Raw genomic sequence first — 19,728 nt, 5'->3', positions numbered from 1 at the left:
TTCCTTCCACGGCACTCTTTAGAGATCATGTCTGACATTTCCGACGATGAGTTCCAACCTCTCGAGCCAACCCTCAAGAATGTGCTCGACCAAAAGTCTCTGCACTGGATTTTCGTAGGTGGCAAGGGCGGTGTTGGTAAGACTTTTCTTGGCTTCTTGAATGCAAGGCTTGGTGTACCTGCGATGTTCTAAGGCTTTACGTATTTGTAGGTAAAACCACCACTTCATGCTCTTTGGCAGTGCAGCTTTCCAAAGTACGAGAGTCTGTCTTGCTTATCTCGACGGATCCGGCACATAACTTGTCGGACGCTTTTGGCCAAAAGTTCTCCAAGGAGGCTACACTTGTGAACGGTTTCGATAACCTGTATGCAATGGTAATTACTTTACGATATATTTGCATCGCCTATGCTACTGTTCAGTGGATACTAACGTAGAAGTATGATTATGGTTTAGGAAATTGACCCTACCTCCAGCATTCAAGAAATGATTGAACAATGTAGGATGAGAAATGCCTGACTTGCGTGTCACGTGGACTAATGCATTGGTCTTAAGCTGATCAGGGCAACGCAATGGGAAGCATGGTACAAGACTTGGCATACGCTATTCCAGGTGTAGATGAAGCAATGGGTTTCGCGGAAGTCATGAAGTGAGTGCATTGTGTTTTTGGAATAGGATGATTGTTGCGGATATTGACTCGACTCTACGTGCATTTTTAATCGAATAGGCAAGTCAAATCCATGAAGTATTCCGTCATTGTCTTTGACACTGCTCCTACTGGTCACACTTTGCGCTTCCTTTCCTTCCCAACTGTCTTGGAGAAAGCTCTGGCCAAAATTAGCGGCCTTAGCGGTCGCTTCGGCCCTATGTTCCAGCAGGTACAGATATGCAAATGTGTTTCATACATTGAGAGAGATATATGCTCATGATATATTATCTGCCAAACAGGTTTCAGGCATGATGGGTCTTAATGCAAACCAGGAAGATATGTTCTCAAAGTTAGAAGAAATGCGCTCTGTCATTACCGAAGTCAACAACCAGTTCAAGGACCCTGTAAGGATGCTCTGATTCTGTAATGGCATGCTTTCTTTCTCTGGTTGCTAATTCATATCCCTCAATGCATAGAATATTACCACCTTCATCTGTGTCTGCATTTCTGAATTTTTGTCGCTGTATGAAACTGAGCGCATGATCCAAGAGCTGACAGCTTACCACATTGATACGCACAACATTGTTGTGAACCAGCTTTTATTCCCCAAGGAAGGTGAGTTAATCAATATGTGTCGAAAGCAAAAGTATTTCGCATTTTGCTCACAGTTTATTACAAGGTTCAAATTGCGAGCACTGCAACGTACGACACAAAATGCAGCAAAAATACCTCGAGCAAATCTATGACCTTTACGAGGATTTCCACATTGTACGGATGCCATTGCTGACCAAGGAAGTTCGTGGTACCGAGGATATTAAAGAATTTAGTAAGATGCTAGTAGAGCCTTTCCAAATTAAACAGTAAAGTTGTCGTTCGCTTGCTATTGATATACAAAAATAAGCAAAGCCTTCTTTTTATTTTCCACTTAGCTTTACACATCTTCCTTTTCTAATCATTGTTCACCTGTATACAATAAATAGAAGTTTGGGATGCTGACGCGTCGGCATGAGTATGCAACTGAGAGATGTACTCGCGGCCATGCTGGGAGATATCTATCTAGCAAGTCCACCATCGGTTTTATCACTGACGGAACCCAAAAAAAAAAAAAAGGTCGGCAAGTTTCCTTTCAAAGTTTTCATAGACTACCTAAGCTCAGGCCACGACCTGGCAACTAGGGTTTCAAGAAGTTGTTGAACATCTCGTCGAATGGAATCTACTGATGATATGCCAACTATGGATCCTTGGAGATATCTTGCACATCTCACTTTGTTGTAGTCAAATATTAATATATATGTCTTAATTTACCGATTTTCTTGCGCAATTTTGCTTTCCATGTCTGTTATTGCTGTTGTGGTTGCAGGACCAGATGCTGGATATTGTCTCTACATTTAATTTTATCATATACAAGTGACATTATGTGCACTCAGTGCAAAGTCGTGACGGGACTACTTCCTCATACCTCCTTAGGACTTTGAAATGACAGCCAGTCGGCCCGTTATTACAAGCCTATATACTTCATCGACTCGCTTGTTCCCTACACGGAAGACCCGCATTTTCAGCTTTGATATTCTGTCAAAGCACTGGCGCGACTGACATGCGTCACTCTCGTCGACTTGGTACCAAGGGCCTGACAGTCTTCCTTGCTCAAGTTAAAGGTTTAAAAGGCTCGAAGGAAGGACTGAACTGATGTTCTCAGTAGTACATGTAGAATTTTGAGGCAAGCGTCAAATGGTTCGCTTTATATCCGTCATTCAGCGTACGAACGGTTCTGTACGGTGAACATCAGATTTACTGGATTGCAACGGTGTGTCTCACTATTTTTCCTCGGCCGCGCGTCTTTTTGTCATTGTTTCAGTCGTCGTCGTCGTCTGATATTTTTTCGCTTTTCTTTTCCCTTCGCTCCGTCTTTTTTCACGGACAATGGTGAAGGAGACAAAGTATTACGACCAACTTGGTGTTAGCCCCAATGCCACCGAAGCCGAGCTCAAAAAGGCGTACCGGAAACTAGCATTAAAGTACCACCCAGATAAGGTAATGACCAACGTTGTAGTTTTCATGCGCGCGTGCGCTCTGACGTCTGTGCAACCTCAACCACCACCAGAATCCAGAAGCAGGCGACAAGTTCAAAGAAATCTCACATGCTTATGAAATCCTTTCTGACCCGGAGAAACGAGACGTGTATGACCAGTTCGGCGAAGAAGGACTGAGCGGTGCAGGCATGGCAGGCGGTATGGATGCAGAAGATTTGTTTTCTCAGCTGTTTGGTTTCGGCGGTGGTCGTGCACGGACGGGACCAAGACGAGGCAGAGACATTGTACATCGACTTAAAGTCAAGCTCAAGGATCTGTACTTGGGTAAGACAAGCCGGCTCGCAGTTCAAAAGAATGTTATCTGCTCCAACTGCAACGGCAAGGGCGGCATGAAGGAAGATGCTGTCCGTCAGTGCGATAAGTGTAAAGGCGCTGGATTCACTGTAACGATGCGACAGATGGGTCCTATGGTGCAGCAGGTGCAGCAACCATGCTCGCAGTGCCACGGGCAAGGTGAAATTATTGATGAAAAGGAAAAGTGTCCGGTTTGCAACGGTGGCAAGGTGGTCAGTGAGCGGAAAATTCTCGAAGTGCACGTGGACAAGGGCATGCGAGACGGTCAAAGAATTACATTTGCAGGCGAGGCGGACCAAGCCCCCGGAATTGAGCCTGGAGATATCATTATTGTCCTGAACCAGCAGCCAGACGAGCATTTCCAACGTAAGGGTAACGATCTTATTCACGAGGCACACATCGATCTACTGTCAGCTCTAGCCGGCGGCCAGTTTGCGATACCCCACCTGGATGACCGCATATTACTTGTCAAGATCGAACCAGGCGAAGCAATCAAACCGGGCTCTGTAAAGGTGATACCTCGAGAAGGCATGCCCACTTATCGGCACCACGACCACGGCGACTTGTATATCAAGTTCGCTGTTGATTTTCCAGAACCGCGCTGGACTGATGAAGCAAACATCGCCAAATTGGAAACTATCTTGCCACCGCGTCCCCAGTTACCATCATTTGGTGATAAACACGTAGAAAATGTATCCATGAAAGATGCTGATAAAGAACAGGCCGCGAGAGCAACGTCAAGTGGCGGTGCTCGTGGCTACATGGATATGGATGAAGAAGAAGAAGAAGGTGCTGGTCCTGGCGTACAATGCGCCCAACAGTAGGAATAACTAGTAGAGATTACTAGAAATGACAAGAGCATGTCAACGTTTGCTTCATAAAATAAAGCTTGCGTATTATATGAGTAAAATGGGCACGGTGTAACCAAAACAATCAAGGATGAGGGTTTTCTAGGGAAGCTACTTATTACTATTGATTGTCAAGCACATATGCTCATCTCGAGTAAGAGACGAGTGTATTCTGCTTCAACTGCAGATGTCGAGTGGCGATTACAAGCTTTGCGGAAGAGTGCCGGTGTAGATAATACCGGATTCTAGGGTAGGCGGCTGCTTTCAAGTGGTACGCGTCTGCGCTGTATGGAAATCAATTGTGAAGCAAAGCAGCAGAACTACAACAAAGTCTCATTCTACTTCTTTGGCTAACCATCTTGCCTCCGCGATCTCCGTTGCCGTCATTCGGTGACAACCACGTAAGCATGTATCAATGGAAGAATCGGACAATCTACCATAAGTGAAGCTGGCAAAATAGAAGACGAGGGTGCTGATCCAGATGCTGAAACGGATGGTGAACTTAGCATACTGTGTCCTCAACAATAGCGATAGGAAAGTAGGTAGAGGTTACGAGAAGCTCGGTAGTTTGCTACTGCGTAGCTTGCATATATATGTTAAATACAAAAATAATGCGAGCGCAGATGAAGGAAACCATGAGATTGGTCTTCACGCTAATCTTGAACGTGGACGTTACTGTCCCTTGGGGCGACATAAGATTACGATAAATTTACAGGACCGCATCCGTGAACAGCTATTTCGAGTAAACCTCGAGATTGGTATGGGAAACGAACAGCAAACAATACATGTAGTATATTTGCAATATTATTATTTTTTGTTTGCGAAACAAATAAATGAAACTACGAGAGTGTCGCAGCCTGACAGACGTGGCATACATGGGTCAATAAACAACCAATGATTATTGTAATCTTGCAAACATACCTTCTCGTACAGTGTCGAAACGACCTTGTCTACTTGTTTAAGCGTTTCAATTGCTGATTCGTACGTTTTCTAGTAGAGCATATAGCTTTAGCGAGAACACCTGGCATTATTTTGCCTGTTTTGCACTTACATCCTCTTCAGGCTCGTCAAATACAATCAAGCAGCCAGCCCCCTGATCCAAAATGCCATGGAATGCTTTATCCAAGATCATTTGTGATAATCTTTGTGACAAGTGAGATTAGAGTGTGTTACTTTTGATAATTGACAGGTAGCAAGGATCGATAAATCTTACTTGGCTTCCACTTGTCGAGTAGGCAATTTGACAACGTCGGCAATGTGAGAGATCTCTACGCGTGAGAAAGGTTCAATGATTCGTGACAAGTTCTGCTCCAAAAGTGTGTCGTAAAGAGCGGCAAGTTGAGATCGGATGATTGGGTCTTCGTTAAGTTCTATAAAAAGGCAACAATGTTATATATCGCTCAATTTGCTCTCTGGTTTGATTGGGAAATGCTTACCGTTGGTGTAATTTGCAAGAGCAGTTTCGAACTCTTGGAGGTTTCTGTTTTGATGCGCAGATGCAACTGCTTTCATTGCGTCGATATCCGGTCCAGAATACCGCAACGCTACCTTTCCGCTCAAAATTGCATGTATATCTTCAGGCTGCATACATTGTAAGCATCTTGTATGTAAGTGTGGAAATTCAAAACTTACCAGGTTCAGCATGATCTTGCATAGAAGCATATATTTGAGTGCCAGGACGGCACGTGGATTATCTTGACTGGAATATCCCTCAAATGCCTCGAAAAAGTAGGAAAATGCAGTCTTGTAATCCTTCTCTTCAGCGTGTAATACACCAGACTGCATATCAAGAGCAGCTTGGAGCAGCGGTGGGCAGTAGATGGCGTTAGCAGATGTACGTGCAGAAGTGAGTGCAGCCTGCGTCGCAGTATTTAATATCAACTGGTCTTCCAACGTATCCACTCCACACTTACTCTGGCTTTTGGCAAGTTTCGCAAAGCGTGACATACTCTGCTTTCCAAAAGCTGGACCTCCACCAAAACCATCTTGTCATCCAGTCGTTTCAACTCCTTCAACAGCTGAGAGATCAAGTTCAATGATTCGTGATACATTTTGTTATCCAGATATAAAGCGACAAGACGGGTCTCCAGCGATTGCTTCAAAAAGATGCGCTTTTCCTCGATTGACCAGTTGATAGTTTCCTTGCAGACTTCAATCTGCAGCGGCAGACAGTCGGGTATGTCGCCAAAGAAATCGACAAGAGTACGAACTACATAATTCGTTCGGTTATTATTCGCTGCATTCGTCACATTACTGTAGACATTGATACTTGCTTATCTTTGCGGTCTTTGCTTTGGCGATCGAGGACATGAAGGTACGTGAAGAGCGAATCAGCTCTGCAAGCTCCTGTGCAAGTCTGACGTACAACCCAATTAGCACCAGCGGATCTGCATTGGGCTTCCTTAATTTATGTTCCATACCCAAGATCTTTGTATAGTTCACCGAGACGGATGATTGCAAATTCCTGCTCCTTCAATGTATCTTCATTGGTTGATTGTTCGGATAGGACTGATTTGTACAAATTGATGGCCTGCTCCAATTGTTTGGCTTGTTTAAGCTCTTCGGCCTGCTTAAGACGGTGCGTTGGCGGTTCTGCTCCTTTGCTGGTTGCCGAAACCATATTAATTGAACTTGTGTCCTGAGTTGTTAACGAGAGAAATGGGATGTACGCGCGTCTTGCTGCCGGCTTTACACCCGTCGGCGACCGAAAATTGGCAGTCTGCTCTGCGGTAATCTTCTCTTCTGCGAAGACAAGAATTAAACCATCATTTATAGTTTAATGTAACGTATGCAAAAAGAAGGACTATTTTTACAAAAATATAAAGATATTACTTTTTTAAAATCCCATCAAGGTCATGATCCCGTATCCGAGGGTAAAAATAAGAACGGTGCAGATAATGCTCGTTGGGATTCCGGTTACAATGAAATCTTTGGTGGTGAGATATTGTTTTCCTCGATGGTCTTCAAGCATTGCAGCAGACATGTTAGGAAAACCAGAGACAGTCAGTCCCATGCCTGCTGAGCATGCCAGCCCTGCGCCCATGACGAGCAAGTTTGGATGCGGTTGCGGCAAGTGCTGACCGACCTGCTGCACGATAGGGATGAGGATGAGGGCAGCGACGGTGTGGGAGACAAATGTTGAAAAGACCAGGAGCAATATCGAGAATATGCACAGAATGCTAAATGCATGCAAGCCCTCGATGCCAGTTTTGATATGCACTGCAATGTCTTGCAGCAAGCCTGATGAGGTGACAGCGTAGCCGAGAGCCATCCCGCCCTGCGCTAAAACCTAAAGTATTTCAGATATTCCATTAGTATCAAGATAACTTAAAAGATATTGACAGAATACTACGTACTACGACGCTCCAGAGAAACGCATGCAAATCTTCTTTACCGAGGATTCTTGTTCCGAAAAACATGAACAGTGGAATGGCAGCGATAATACCTGTGCTGCCAATATAATCCTCGATTGTCGACTCGAGGCACCAGAGCACAATGGTGATAATTGTAATCAACAGGACAAATACTTGACAAGAAGATACATTTCCTCTGGTAGGCTTGATAGTGTTGAGGTGAACGCAAGCACGCCCTGGACGATACACGAACAGCAGAAGCGACCAGGCAGCGAGGAGGCTCAAGATAGCAATCGGTAAAGCGACGGCGAACCATACACCCCAGCCAGGACTAGGGTTCATGTACTGCAGCGTGATGATATTTTGCGGTGAAGAGATGGGTGATGTCAAGCCGCCTATGCAGCTAGCGAGTGCAATACCGAGGAGTAGGCAGGGCGCAACCGGCGAGTTATCATCAAGAGTGCGCAAAATGGGATCAATGAGCGAAAAGCACAACACAGGGGTTGCTACATTCGATATCCACATGCTGAGAAAAGCAGAGACAAACATGACCGCGAGCAGAACCCATCGCGGACGTGTACCAGCGTGCGCAAGCACGCGCGAGGCAAAAGCCTTGGCTATGCCGTACTTTGAAAGAGCACCCGCTATGGCAAATCCTCCGAGCAGCATCATGATTGTACTGTTGAACATCGACGAAAATACTGCTTTGGAGGCGCTTGCAGCCGACAATGGACGGCCATCTTCTGTCTGCAGTATGCCGAGCGGCACCACGAGGAACGGTATAAGAAGCGATGTTGCGTACAGAGGGATGGCCTCCGTGGCCCACAACATGGATGCAAACACGAGCAGTGCAAAGCAGTGGTTTTCATGTGTTGCTCCGAAGATGTTGACATTCAAAAGGATGATAAAAACGGTTAGCGAGGCCAGCAATGCGCCGAGCGAGTGAACTTGGGATGCAGGGACTGTGTGCCTTGAGAATGGTATACGGTAACACTTGACAGGAGCAGCCTCCTTGATATGAGCGTCTCGCATTCTCAGTTCTTGATTGACCATATCTTTCCACACCGTGTTTCTTTCATACGTAAGTTGGTCGCGCAAATGTACCCGCATTTGCTGAATGGCCAAGTGAACTTGACCTCTTGCAAACATATCAGCGTATATCTTTTCCAGTCTGTTAATTCTGCTTTGCAGAAGATGCATGGCTTGAGTGGTAAAGGGATGGCATGTCTTTACATGGTCGTTGATAAATTCCTGCCGTATGTTATCTTCGAGCACTTTGTCGTATTTCTTTAGAATCTTGTTGAATGCTGTTCGGTTAAGTTCTACATAGGACTGAAGCTCACAGAAGGAAATGTAAAGCGAAATGATCTGCTGGCGTAGATCCACCAGGTGTTCTAGGTACATATCCGTCTGGTGGTCGCGATGTGAGTGGAATGATACCCTAGACTCCACCGAAAGCCGACTAACGTTCCCCATCGCTTTGGGTGCTGTGAGCTTCTTTTCGTCGATTTCGGATAGATCGTGAGTAGATGTATTTGCTGAAGGCAAGACGGGTGACATATCTGGATATGGATCTTGGGGACACGAATCAAGGGTCTCTTCCATATCTTGCAGCAAACGCTTTAGTTCGTCTTCTTTCTGGTAATAAAACGTCAAAACTTTTTCGAGTTCCTGGTGAACAGCCTGTGTAAATGTTGTCCTGATATCCTGAATTGTACTTGGCGCAAGTTCACTGTCGTTCCGTGTATTGTTGACTGCGTTGACCCGATCTCGTTCAAGCTGAAATATTAATTTTTTGAGACCATCGTATCTGTTTCAAGGTTTGCCCCAAATACGTCAGTCAATATGGTTTCATTCCTTTGCGAATATGTATAATGTACATTAAGAAAGGGATACATACGCTACATATCCTTCCAACCAGTTCGGCACGGCATTGAAATGCAGGGCTTGCGAGAACTTCATTTACGCTACAGTCTATATGTATAGTATATCGAAAAGAAATGTCAACTGTGTAGGATATAGGCGCTTTTTGCAAAAGGAGAAAAGAAAGAAGGAAAAGAGAATCAGTTGGAATATGAACGGACAACTGCAAAGGTACATATAACAATGATATGTATGTATGTATGTATGTATGTATGTATGTATGTAGCCTTCAACGCCATCATCGATCCTCCCCCCTTTCTTTTGCGTTCCCCTCTCTTTCTCTTTTGTCTCTTCTGTATGCGCACGCGGCAGCACGATGGACAAAGATCTACCAATAATGTTTGCTACATCTGTTGACCTAGCAGCTATTCATTTTTAGACAAACTACACTGATTCGAAAGACGTCCTGCGTATACGCTGCGCTTTCATTATTAAACCTTATGGATTAGGGAGAAGACGACGCACGGAAATAGTGTACCCAGAAGCAACGACGCAGAGTGAGCAAAGGCAGAATCTCCTCCACCCCCTTTTCAGAATACCCCAGGGTATTATCGGCGTAAAACTAAAATGGTCTTTAGCTCCTCTTCCTCCTGTACCGAAAACGTCCAGCTTTGCATTAAATCCACGACGGGCAGCTGCTCCTTTGCGTCAGCTCTTTACATTTTATTGCATAAAACTGGTTTCATACGTTAGCTTCTAATTTACTTGCCTATTAAAATATCTGATGTAAGCAGCGGTGTGAGAAGGGCGCTTTTAACAAGTAGCCTGCAGCCACCGTTGTCACGATCGTCTGTGCTAAAATTGATAGATTGATCAAATTGATAAAGAGTTTATTAACAACGGTGAGTCTGGGCTTTCCGAATTTTCGTGTCTTTAACAACATTCAGCATTCCTCAATGGGTCCGCTGTTACACACCCGCCGCGTAATCTCCCATCATCACCCGCGGCTCTCCTCTATCAGCAGTAGCCTGACCCGACCTGTCAAATGGAGTACAATCTTGTACATCCTAGATTCATTTTCGTTTTTTCAGTTTAAAAAAATAGGTAGAGGCAAATGTGCCAAGACGCTCCGTAGAGCAAAAGTCTCTGCATCGCAAGCGATGCTTATGTGAGCGAAAGCTCATTCCGTCCTTCTCAAGGGGATTGCCAAAGATCTCTCCTTTCTGTTCATTAGATTCGCAAATGAAGACAAGCTGATTAGTACAAGAACGCATGAGCTGCTGGGAGTGATCTAACTTACCGTCAAACACAAGGAACTTTTGGTGCGGCAGACGTAGACGGTTAAATTGGTGCGGGACTTGAAACGTGACTGGCAAGTGGTGAGCAGCAGCAGCAGCACGGGAAAATGGATCGAAAAGGAAAGCTGATGAGTCCGGGATTGCGTTCCTTTGTGACACCGCAAAACTGGGGTTCCGTGCGTCGTCAGCACATGCAGATGTGTTGCTTATTCTTTGTACAATGCACTCCTCGAACGAGTGTCTGGTTTCTTATTTTATTTTACAAGTTCGGCGCAGAAACGCTCGAATTTTTTGGGATTTGCTGTTTACAAAGGAAAGGCAAGTCGGGTTTTACATGGCGACAAAGGAAAGAGAAGAGAGATAACGAGTAGATACGAGAGCAAGGGAATTTTTTGTTAAAATCGGTTAGTTCAAGAGCAAGGAGGAGAGGAGAAGGTCGTTTTTCTTCTTGGTGACATCTGACCAGTACCGTTTCACCGGGAGTCCAGAGACGGCGCTGTAGTAGAAGTCTGTGATCCTCGCTTGGCTGGAGAAAGACCCTTTGGCGAGAAATAGTCTGTAGAATTTTCCGGAACCACGACGGGCGACAGGGACACTGACGAAGATATAGTTGTAGCAGGGGAATCAGGCAGCATAGCAGTACTAGTGGTGGTATTATTTGTGCCAGCAGCAGCGAAGGCAGGCGAATCCTTTTCTGAAGCGGGAATAAATGACCAAAGTTGGTACTCGTTGTCGATGGATTTAAAGGGAAACAGAATCAGCTTCTTCCGGGATCCTTCTTGATCTTGGATATCGAGTACCCAGTCATCATTGCTTTTTGAGTAAATAACAAAACCAGGCAGAGACCGTCCAAAGGAATCAACTTCGTTGCGTACACCCCAGAGCTGGTTGTGCGCGTCTTCGATTGGTTTCGCGTCATATAAGCAGATTTCCGTTTCTTGCATTAATCGAAGTTTGCCTAATTGACAGATTGATTGTTATTAACAAGGTCTGGGGAGAGAAAGAGGTGAAAGCTTCTTACCTTTTCGGATATCAAGTACGAGATTGGTTGCTTTGTTGCGCAGAAACTGGCCATCCCACCGCCAAAGTTCATGGTCTGTGTGTTTTGGAGCAGAAACATACACTTGCGATCGCAAGGCACCTTCAGGACTTGCGGTAGCTTCCACATCAGCTGCAATAACATGGCCGGTCATTGCCGATTTGATATACATCCATTCATTGTTGTTGTTGTTGTTGTTGTTGTGAACAGCAGAGTTGTCCATGTTGGGGACAAGGGAAAAGGGAGGGAGAGAGAGAGAGAGAGAGAGTAGTAATCTGCAAAGGAAGAGCGAGCGAACTTATGCTTATATACTGAATTTCCAATTATAGTCTACGTCCCACGATTGGGCTAGATGATTTCGCTCGTCGTTCATGAATGCTCCCCCCCGCTCGTATTTCCTCTTCCGTTCACAACATATGCAAATCGGTGAATCAACTTTTGGCGCAGATTTCACACATTCTCTCTCTCTTGCTCAGAGTCCCCTGACTAAGTTACAAGCCAGTTTTTTTGCGGGCAACTATAAGCGCACGTTACCCATACCTAGATTATACCATCGCAAGCGGCTGCTGTCCGCTGATTACTGTTGCCGCTGTAACGCTCGATCGTGATCGTAGTGGGTTGCTGTTAGGATGGGTGGTCAGTGCCTTTGTATAACTAAGAGAGTTTTCCGCCCGTGCTCCGCTCGAACGACAAGAAGGAAATGCTTTGTCATGCACAAAAAGGCAATTTGTTCCACTGTTGCATGTGAAAGGTTCAGACTGTGTCGAGGGCGCAAGCACTAGGCTTTGTGCCCTGTGCGAAGCTTTCCTTAGATTGGCAGGCAGATATAGCCTGCAAACTCAAATGGGTCGAAATTAAGAGGCATAGTCTTTATTTTTCGGAAGCGTGTTATCGTTACTACATCAGGACAATTTTAGTGTTGCTGCTTCTGTCAAGCTCAGAAACTTCATGTCCGGGTACCGCCGCCGCCGCCGCTTTGGCCCCGTCCCTCGCACCCACTTTCTTTGCTTGGTTTCCTTGGTGATACAAAATTCATCACTTGAAGGGGGCTTCTCCGATGCTTCTCTCTTTCCTTCTTGACACCAATCAAAATCTAAAAGTGCCTGAGCTTCAATCAACACAGCCCTCCACATCCGCCTAGCCAATAATCTCTGTTGCAGAAACATCACTGTTTGCATAAAAATTACTCCTTTGATCGCTCGTTGTCGTCATCATCAACTGACAGAAATGTGTACATGGAGGGATACCAATGATCAAGTAGTAGTATACATTTACATTGCCAAAAGAATAATAGTGGAAGTCACTGAATATCAAGATATATCATGTCGATCCCCACAGCTTCCTTTTTCCTTGTTTGACGGGGTCACCGAAAAAAAAGGGTCCTGGATCCGGTGCTCTTGCTTTTTTCTCTGGGCGGCGGTCTGTTGTCGCTTGTTCAAGGTTGCCGTTCTCGTCGCAGCAGCGTGTCAATCAACGGCTGAGTCATCTGCATAATATCCCGACCAAGAACCTTAAGACGTCCTGCAACCCTGTTGGTAGACAGTTCTTCGTACGATATTTATTACTGATTTCGCGCGTAAGTACCTGTATTTGAAGCGGCGTCTCCCACCAATGTGATGATCATTGGGTTGTGGTCGAGTTGCACAACTTGGTACAAGTCGTACATTGTCACAATGCTCGTATTCTGTCCCAGTCCCAGCTTTGAGGCCTAGAAAAAGAACCTTGCACGTTCGAATGTGCTGCTTTTTCTTTCCACCTGCAAATCACGGAAAAATACCTGGTTGTTTACCACAGCAAAAGTTGCTGGAACGGCGTGCGCGGCGATGTTGGCAGGAGCGTCGGGTGATATGCCTATGGGCGTAAGGTGCAAAGTTTAACTCATGATCAAAGCAGAAGTCCCTTTACGTAAATGAGCATACATTTCAAGATTGCAACGCCATCTTTGTCTGTCACAAGCGCAGCTTTGAGGCCGTCTGGAAAAACAGACTGACAGAGGGTCTGGAAACTTTCTTCAATAGTCATATGTCAAAGCAGACGCGGCTCCAACTCAAAGCAAGCAAAAGAAAAATGGTTGTGAAACACTGACTGAAACCAGCCAATGCAAATAACGAAATTGAAATAAACGATCGTTTCAGGGATGCAATGCATAGCGCTGCTGTTTCAGCATGCACAGGAGCAGACCTGCAGTTGGGGTTGCAAAAAGTTTGGATGTATGGATATGCATATGAATATTTTCAAGTTCGAGCCATTTTTTCTCCCCACGTTATCTCATACACGCTCCCACGACGATATATACATTGTTTTCCAAACCCATAGGCCTTTTCTTCTCGTTGTTCTCTCCTTCCATGCCGTCAAAGAAGCCTGTACGTATCGGATGCTACTCTGCGTTCCTGGGCGATTCGCCCGAAGCTGCGGCGCAGCTTGTACACTTGGAAGGCTCCAATCTAGACTATCTTGTTGCGGACTACTTGGCAGGTTGGTTGCATTTTTTGGGGCAATGGTATGATGCTCACTCAAGTCTCGGCCAGAAATCACCATGGGTACTTTAGCAATGAAAAAATCTGTCAAACCAGACAGCGCCAAGTATATCGAGCAGTTTGTAAAGCTGGTTATGAAAAGACTGCTTCCTGATCTCGTGCGCAACGGCACCAAAGTGGTAACAAACGCCGGCGCATTGGATCCCATCGGTTGCAAAGAAGCAATAGAGAAACTTTTAAAGGATTTCAATATCAAGAATGTTAAGGTCGCCGCTGTCGTTGGAGATGACATGATGGACGGCAAGCCCACGACCACACTCGACTCCTTCAAAAACGACATTGTTTCATTCTCGCCGTTATCTGTGACCAACTTGTGCCTAGATGCCGATCGCTTCCCGGTAAACAACGAACCAATCGTCTCTATAAACGCGTATCTCGGTGCAAAAGGCATCGCAGCAGCCCTGGATGCAGGTGCGCACATCGTTGTCACAGGCCGCGTTGTGGACTCTGCCATCGTCGTCGGACCATTGATACACGAGTTTGGATGGACGCAATCAACAGAAAATTACCACGACTTGCTAGCTTCGGCGTCCCTCGCAGGTCACGTTATCGAGTGCGGTTGCCACGCAACCGGCGGCAACTTTACAGACTGGAGACTTGCAGCATTTTCGCCGAACGGTGGCTATTCCAACATGGGATATCCGATCGTCGAATTTGAGGAGAATGGACAGTTTATTGTGACAAAGCCAAAGGACACCGGTGGTCTCGTTTCTGTGGGAACCGTGGCCGAGCAAATCCTCTACGAGACCTTGGATCCTGCACTGTACATCTTGCCGGACGTTATTCTGGATATGCGGCAGGTGAAACTGACACAGGTCGGCAAAGATCGCGTTCTCGTCCAGGGAGCTCGTGGTCGGAAACCTACACCGTTTCTCAAGTGCTGCGGCATCTTCATCGACGGCTGGGTTCTCCACGGCCAACTTATCATTGGTGGCTCGGAAGCAACGCAAAAGGTTCTGCTGCGAAGGGTGAATGGATTAGACCCTGCTATGTACTCACATGCATTATTTTTTATATTCAGGCAGAAGCTGTCGGTCAAGCTATCATTGAAAGGACACAACGTATGTTGAAAGACCGTGGTATGGCTGATTTCACAGAATTTAACATCGAGCCTCTGGGAAGCGAAAAGACATTGTACGGGTAAGTGTTGGGTAAAAAAAAATAGTTAAATCGATTGAGATTCACCAACATGTCTTTGCAGACACAATGCTACGGATTACGAGAGTCGCGAAATAGTTCTCCGAGTCTCTGGTAGGCACAAAGATCGGGCGGCTCTGCAGATTCTCTCTACAGAAATATTGGCTGCAAGTATTTACCTAGCAGTTTGTTGAATTTCATGTTCACGTTGGATTAATCTGTGATTACATAATTCCATGCAGCCGGTTACATGTATGGCTCCGGGTTCCGGCTTAGGTACCGTGGCTATCCCCTTGCCTCACTATGTACATTTTCCCTGCTTGCTTCCAAAATCAAAGGCGTCAGCTAAAGTGGTCGTCGGCTCAAACGAGCAGCAGCTGCAGGTGCAGTGGGATGCCTGGGACGACAAGGACACCTACAAGATACCTCCACCCCTACCCTCGATCCCTGTTGCTCAACCAGCACCGTCCACCAAGAAGTTTGTCAAAACAAAGCTTATAAATCTGGCGTACGGAAGAAGTGGAGACAAGGGCGATGTCTCCAATATTGGCAAGTCAAATGAAAAAAGAAAAGGTCTATAACCGCTGTAGTTTGCTTATTAAAGAACAGGTATTATTGCCAGGGATCCAAAATATCTACCGTATATCAAGCGATCCGTAACGGAAGATGTTGTCAAAAATTACATGAAGCACCTTTGTCGTGGAAACGTAAAGGGCTACGACCTTCCAGGATTGAACGCCATAAACTTTGTACTCACACATTCGTTGGGTAAGATGTCACCGTTACACAGTTGTTACCCCGTATATTGACAAACGATCCAACGCGTTAGGCGGAGGCGGTTTGAGTTCTATGATCATTGATAAGCAGGGCAAGTCGTTTGCACAAGTACTTATCAGCGGAGTCGATGTGAAGATTCCTGCCGATCTGCTTCCCAATCCATCCAAACTCTAGATGGGCGACAAGATGTATTTACGACATCCGCATCATTGTAGCCCTTTGAAGTGTTGTGAATTTCCTTCTTGCTTGTTAAATACATAGGATATTTACGAAACGTTTTATCACATAATATTAATTATGCACGGGGAATATTGCTATGTCTGCCAGGATATATGCTGTATACATGTGCTACGGTGCATGTTGAAAGAGATCCAGTTGTCTCGTGTGCATGCGCCCAAATATCTGCTTATTCCTTGGTCCATCAAGTGAGCGCTGGCCTATTCATTACATCCGCCTTTCCATTGACATTCTTCAGGGCCTTTCCTCATCCACGCTGTCGGATTCGCCTTTGGGCATGATAATAGCCTTGTGGAAGTCGCTCCAGAGAGCAGAGATCTTGTTGAAATCGGTTCCAATCGTGTTGATCGTTTCAAGATTACGGTTGAGCTGGTTCAGATTGGACACGAGTTGTTCCAGATTCTGCGAAGCCTTTTCCAAAAGCTTGCCGTGTTCAATGTCAAATGGTGTTCTTCGAGTGTCCATTAGATATTGGATATTGGATATTAGGTATTAGATATGATTGGATATTTATATGTTTAAACAAGCGGACTTGCACAAATATAGCAGAGCGGCGATAACCACTCAGGAAAATCATCTATCTAGTAGCTTTCCTTCTAAATCTCGATGGTATGACTTCAGTATGGCATAGACTATTGAATATAATCCTGAAGTTCAGGACCGCAGCGAGATCCCTGTTCCATAACCTCCTAATGATTTTCTTGCCATCTTGACAGCGGTCGTTCATACATCTATCGACTTCTCCCATAAGTAACAATATTTATACCGTAGGTATCGAGAGAATACAGACCGAAGCGAACCATGACATATCACTTGTGGCATCTTTGCTCGTCTATAAGGCCTAGGATTCTTCACCATTTTGAATGTCTCCAAGCGTTGCGCGCAATCAGGACAGAGACTCGATGTTTTGAATTCATCGATTAAATAAACTTGGAACCGTTTGTTGCGTAACATCCTTGATAGACCAATGCAGTTCATGGTACTTGTTCATAGTCGAGCTCCGTGCTGACCAGTTTCCAATGATTAAGACAGGATCTTCTCCAGATTGGTCCCTTATGGCTTTCGCTAGCTTGTCGTTTGCTTGTTTCCTGTATAAATAGGAACGCAAACGTAGCTTCCGATATACCAAGGATTGATAGTGTCGTGACATTATGGCGCTGACCTCGCATCTAGTCTTCATGTAAAGCAGAAACTTTGGAATATACACCGTTGCAGCAGGATGCTTCGACAATTTCGCTTCGCACGCTTTGACTTCGTCCGTTTTGATACGTTGTCTCAACTTCTCGTACTGTGTAGCTTTTGTATCGATTGCTTTTGTGTTCCTTGTATAGCGACACGTAAGCGGTGCCTCACTGGTGCTGCCCTGATGCATACAATAAAGCAGATCTCTACGTCGGGGATCGATGAGACTGTCCTTGGCTTTGTATTTTCCAGAGTCGTCTTGTCCAAATCGTGAATGTATGTGAAATCACTCTTCGTATCAGCTTTCGTTTTCTTTGGCTTGCGACCAAATCCGGAATCGAAATTTTGTTTTAGAATCGACACACCAAAGCCGTCTGTGAAAATAGTTCCTTTGAAGGCCATAGACTTGTCAGCGCCTTGGTTTTGGAGGGGCTTCAATTGGCAGCTGACAACTTGTTTCCACAGGTCTAAATTAAAGTCGATATTGTTTTTTTTTTCAACATCTGAATCGCCAGAATTTTGGTATCAATTTGCATATGCGCTGGGATTCAGGATGTTCGTAACGGCATACACTGGAAAGTCTTGATCTCATGGTCTTCGCAGAACTTGGCCATCATTACGTAAGCGAGCGCATGGTTCCCGGGTCTTGACTTCGAGTCATAATACACGGAATCCTCGCCAAACTCGTATGCGACAGGGTAAGCAGAAAACAATGCATCATGAAATTCCAGCAACAACTGGCTTTGCTTTTCTGATGACAGCGATCCTCGTGCGTTACCGCTAATAAAGGCTTGCTTCACATCGTGCGCAGGCTTGGTGACTTGCTTGTATATAGCTTCCTTGATCTCTTGGCTGGATTTGCCTTGTTTGGTCATCTCTTTAGTGATACGCGCTCGATTATCCTTGACTTTGAGCAGCGAATTGATTACGTAACGTAACCGGTTACCGAAGCAGTTTTTGATGCTGTTCAAGTAGGCGGTGCAAATCCTTGAACCTTCATAACGCGCAATCTGCTGTGAATTCGTAAGCGCTTTTCGATTGAATCCAGAATGTTTCAGGTAATTTTGATGTGCCAATCGATCAGCCCACGATAACGTGTTGAACCATCCGTTCGTGAAGACTTCACTGTACGCAGTGTCAAAGAGAGCCAGACTTCAGCGAAGAAATCCGTTTCCAGCCAGTTCTCCCGGGGAAAATCGCTCTCCAGGTTCAGTAGCATGTATCTCCGATAGGAAGATGTAGCGAGCAAGCGCGTATGCGTGTGTAGTGATTTCGTTTACAGTGATGACGAGCTTCTCCAACGGACTTCGATATCGCGCTTCCCACGAAACGCCATTGATAAATGACTTGACAGTCATTACCCGTTTCTTGCGCTTTGTGGGTGTCTCAGTGGTCTTTCGACGCTTGCTACTTGATTTGCCTGTGTTGTAATATGCAAGCCCATATCAGTGCAAAATCTGGAAAGAAATCTGTATGGCTTACCCGCAATGGCATCTTTGTTTTTGCTTCGCTTAATGGTTCGAGAATCACTCGTACCTGCTGTAGCAATTATAAATAACTCATGGGAGAAGTTCCGGTATCATAAGTTTGAACTTCACCTGTTTGCCTTTCAGGTTTCTTTAGAGCTCGTTTCCGGGGTACGATTGGGGTCTGGAAGTCATCTTCGCTGTCTTCAGCTAAAAAGCGTGATATATGACCAGGAAGGGCAGATACTGTCAGCGATATATATCAATCCAGTATGCGTCAGTGAAACAATCATACCTGTTACTGCATCGCTTCCTTTCGTACTGGACATACGGAAACAGGGAAAAGAAAGGGATTGCGTGGCAAATTCGACTACAAAAGCCGTTTAAATCCACGTTTAGTTGCGACATGCAAATAGCGATGTTATTTTGAGGCATCCTTTTGCTACATACTTGCTTTCTTGAAGCCGATGCCTCTTATTATGAAAAGTTGTCAAGTGCTACAAATTATTATCCAGCGCATTCTAAATCTAATGTCATTCATTTAAAACTTTAAAAAATGCTATATTTCTTTCCTTAAGAAGCTTTGCTGCTCTATATCGTCCCTCATATCTATCAGAGGATCTACATCACGGAAAGATTTATCTACATCGATGTTTGACCTTGAATCCGATCATCATAACCGTAAATTGAACGGGAAAAAGTCAGTGCTACCGTACAGGACATGAGTCCCCTTCGTCCCTTTCATTTACGCATACTGTCTAATCTACTTAAGCTCCAGCTCGAAATACGTCCGGTCGCCCCTTGTAGCACAGCACCGTCGAATTTCCGGTTTATTCAGACCGGCGCTCGATGGAGTATATTCTTGATTTGCTGTTAGCGCTCCTGCGTCGCGGCGCACATACGCCCACAATTTTCGGTTTAATTCATAACAGTAGCGCTCACCTCTTTATCTCCTGAACAT

At 45.2% G+C, this 19,728-nt stretch overlaps 9 protein-coding genes across 9 annotated transcripts; 3 read left to right on the top strand and 6 right to left on the bottom strand.

The window, feature by feature from the left end:
• Window positions 1–27: 27 nt before the first annotated feature.
• VTP01DRAFT_9972 (uncharacterized protein) lies at window positions 28–1,510 on the top strand (the record flags this gene model as incomplete). Its single annotated transcript, XM_069389255.1, has 8 exons — window positions 28–136; window positions 211–374; window positions 454–496; window positions 553–646; window positions 725–875; window positions 946–1,050; window positions 1,123–1,261; window positions 1,326–1,510. The coding sequence occupies 8 exons, from the start codon at window positions 28–30 to the stop codon at window positions 1,508–1,510; spliced, it is 990 nt and encodes a 329-aa protein (XP_069239397.1).
• Window positions 1,511–2,566: 1,056 nt separating this feature from the next.
• VTP01DRAFT_9971 (uncharacterized protein) lies at window positions 2,567–3,854 on the top strand (the record flags this gene model as incomplete). The annotated part of the gene is made up of 2 exons (XM_069389254.1): window positions 2,567–2,677; window positions 2,748–3,854. The coding sequence occupies 2 exons, from the start codon at window positions 2,567–2,569 to the stop codon at window positions 3,852–3,854; spliced, it is 1,218 nt and encodes a 405-aa protein (XP_069239396.1).
• An 863-nt stretch (window positions 3,855–4,717) lies between these two features.
• Window positions 4,718–6,498, bottom strand: VTP01DRAFT_9970 (uncharacterized protein; the record flags this gene model as incomplete). Its single annotated transcript, XM_069389253.1, has 9 exons — window positions 4,718–4,735; window positions 4,800–4,868; window positions 4,930–5,020; window positions 5,092–5,248; window positions 5,315–5,459; window positions 5,511–5,735; window positions 5,792–6,087; window positions 6,152–6,234; window positions 6,299–6,498. 9 exons carry the CDS (start codon window positions 6,496–6,498, stop codon window positions 4,718–4,720), a joined length of 1,284 nt encoding a protein of 427 aa, XP_069239395.1.
• A 216-nt stretch (window positions 6,499–6,714) lies between these two features.
• VTP01DRAFT_9969 (uncharacterized protein) lies at window positions 6,715–9,193 on the bottom strand (the record flags this gene model as incomplete). The annotated part of the gene is made up of 3 exons (XM_069389251.1): window positions 6,715–7,167; window positions 7,235–9,041; window positions 9,132–9,193. The coding sequence occupies 3 exons, from the start codon at window positions 9,191–9,193 to the stop codon at window positions 6,715–6,717; spliced, it is 2,322 nt and encodes a 773-aa protein (XP_069239394.1).
• A 1,672-nt stretch (window positions 9,194–10,865) lies between these two features.
• Window positions 10,866–11,654, bottom strand: VTP01DRAFT_9968 (uncharacterized protein; the record flags this gene model as incomplete). Its single annotated transcript, XM_069389250.1, has 2 exons — window positions 10,866–11,350; window positions 11,414–11,654. The coding sequence occupies 2 exons, from the start codon at window positions 11,652–11,654 to the stop codon at window positions 10,866–10,868; spliced, it is 726 nt and encodes a 241-aa protein (XP_069239393.1).
• A 1,212-nt stretch (window positions 11,655–12,866) lies between these two features.
• On the bottom strand, window positions 12,867–13,453 carry VTP01DRAFT_9967 (uncharacterized protein; the record flags this gene model as incomplete). Its single annotated transcript, XM_069389249.1, has 4 exons — window positions 12,867–12,952; window positions 13,016–13,139; window positions 13,209–13,282; window positions 13,351–13,453. The coding sequence occupies 4 exons, from the start codon at window positions 13,451–13,453 to the stop codon at window positions 12,867–12,869; spliced, it is 387 nt and encodes a 128-aa protein (XP_069239392.1).
• Window positions 13,454–13,776: 323 nt separating this feature from the next.
• On the top strand, window positions 13,777–16,056 carry VTP01DRAFT_9966 (uncharacterized protein; the record flags this gene model as incomplete). The annotated part of the gene is made up of 7 exons (XM_069389248.1): window positions 13,777–13,906; window positions 13,960–14,921; window positions 14,990–15,108; window positions 15,170–15,272; window positions 15,348–15,654; window positions 15,715–15,873; window positions 15,935–16,056. The coding sequence occupies 7 exons, from the start codon at window positions 13,777–13,779 to the stop codon at window positions 16,054–16,056; spliced, it is 1,902 nt and encodes a 633-aa protein (XP_069239391.1).
• Window positions 16,057–16,353: 297 nt separating this feature from the next.
• VTP01DRAFT_9965 (uncharacterized protein) lies at window positions 16,354–16,584 on the bottom strand (the record flags this gene model as incomplete). The annotated part of the gene is made up of 1 exon (XM_069389247.1): window positions 16,354–16,584. The coding sequence occupies one exon, from the start codon at window positions 16,582–16,584 to the stop codon at window positions 16,354–16,356; it is 231 nt and encodes a 76-aa protein (XP_069239390.1).
• Window positions 16,585–17,032: 448 nt separating this feature from the next.
• On the bottom strand, window positions 17,033–19,096 carry VTP01DRAFT_9964 (uncharacterized protein; the record flags this gene model as incomplete). Its single annotated transcript, XM_069389246.1, has 7 exons — window positions 17,033–17,407; window positions 17,473–17,804; window positions 17,873–18,426; window positions 18,502–18,721; window positions 18,784–18,840; window positions 18,900–18,977; window positions 19,063–19,096. 7 exons carry the CDS (start codon window positions 19,094–19,096, stop codon window positions 17,033–17,035), a joined length of 1,650 nt encoding a protein of 549 aa, XP_069239389.1.
• Between the last annotated feature and the right edge of the window lie 632 nt (window positions 19,097–19,728).

Source organism: Rhizomucor pusillus, assembly GCF_041956525.1.
Source record: "Rhizomucor pusillus strain CBS 183.67 unplaced genomic scaffold VTP01scaffold_8, whole genome shotgun sequence".
Taxonomy (NCBI): Eukaryota; Fungi; Mucoromycota; class Mucoromycetes; order Mucorales; family Lichtheimiaceae; genus Rhizomucor; species Rhizomucor pusillus.
Note: the sequence above shows the minus strand (reverse complement) of the source record. Positions and strands in the feature narration are given on the sequence as shown.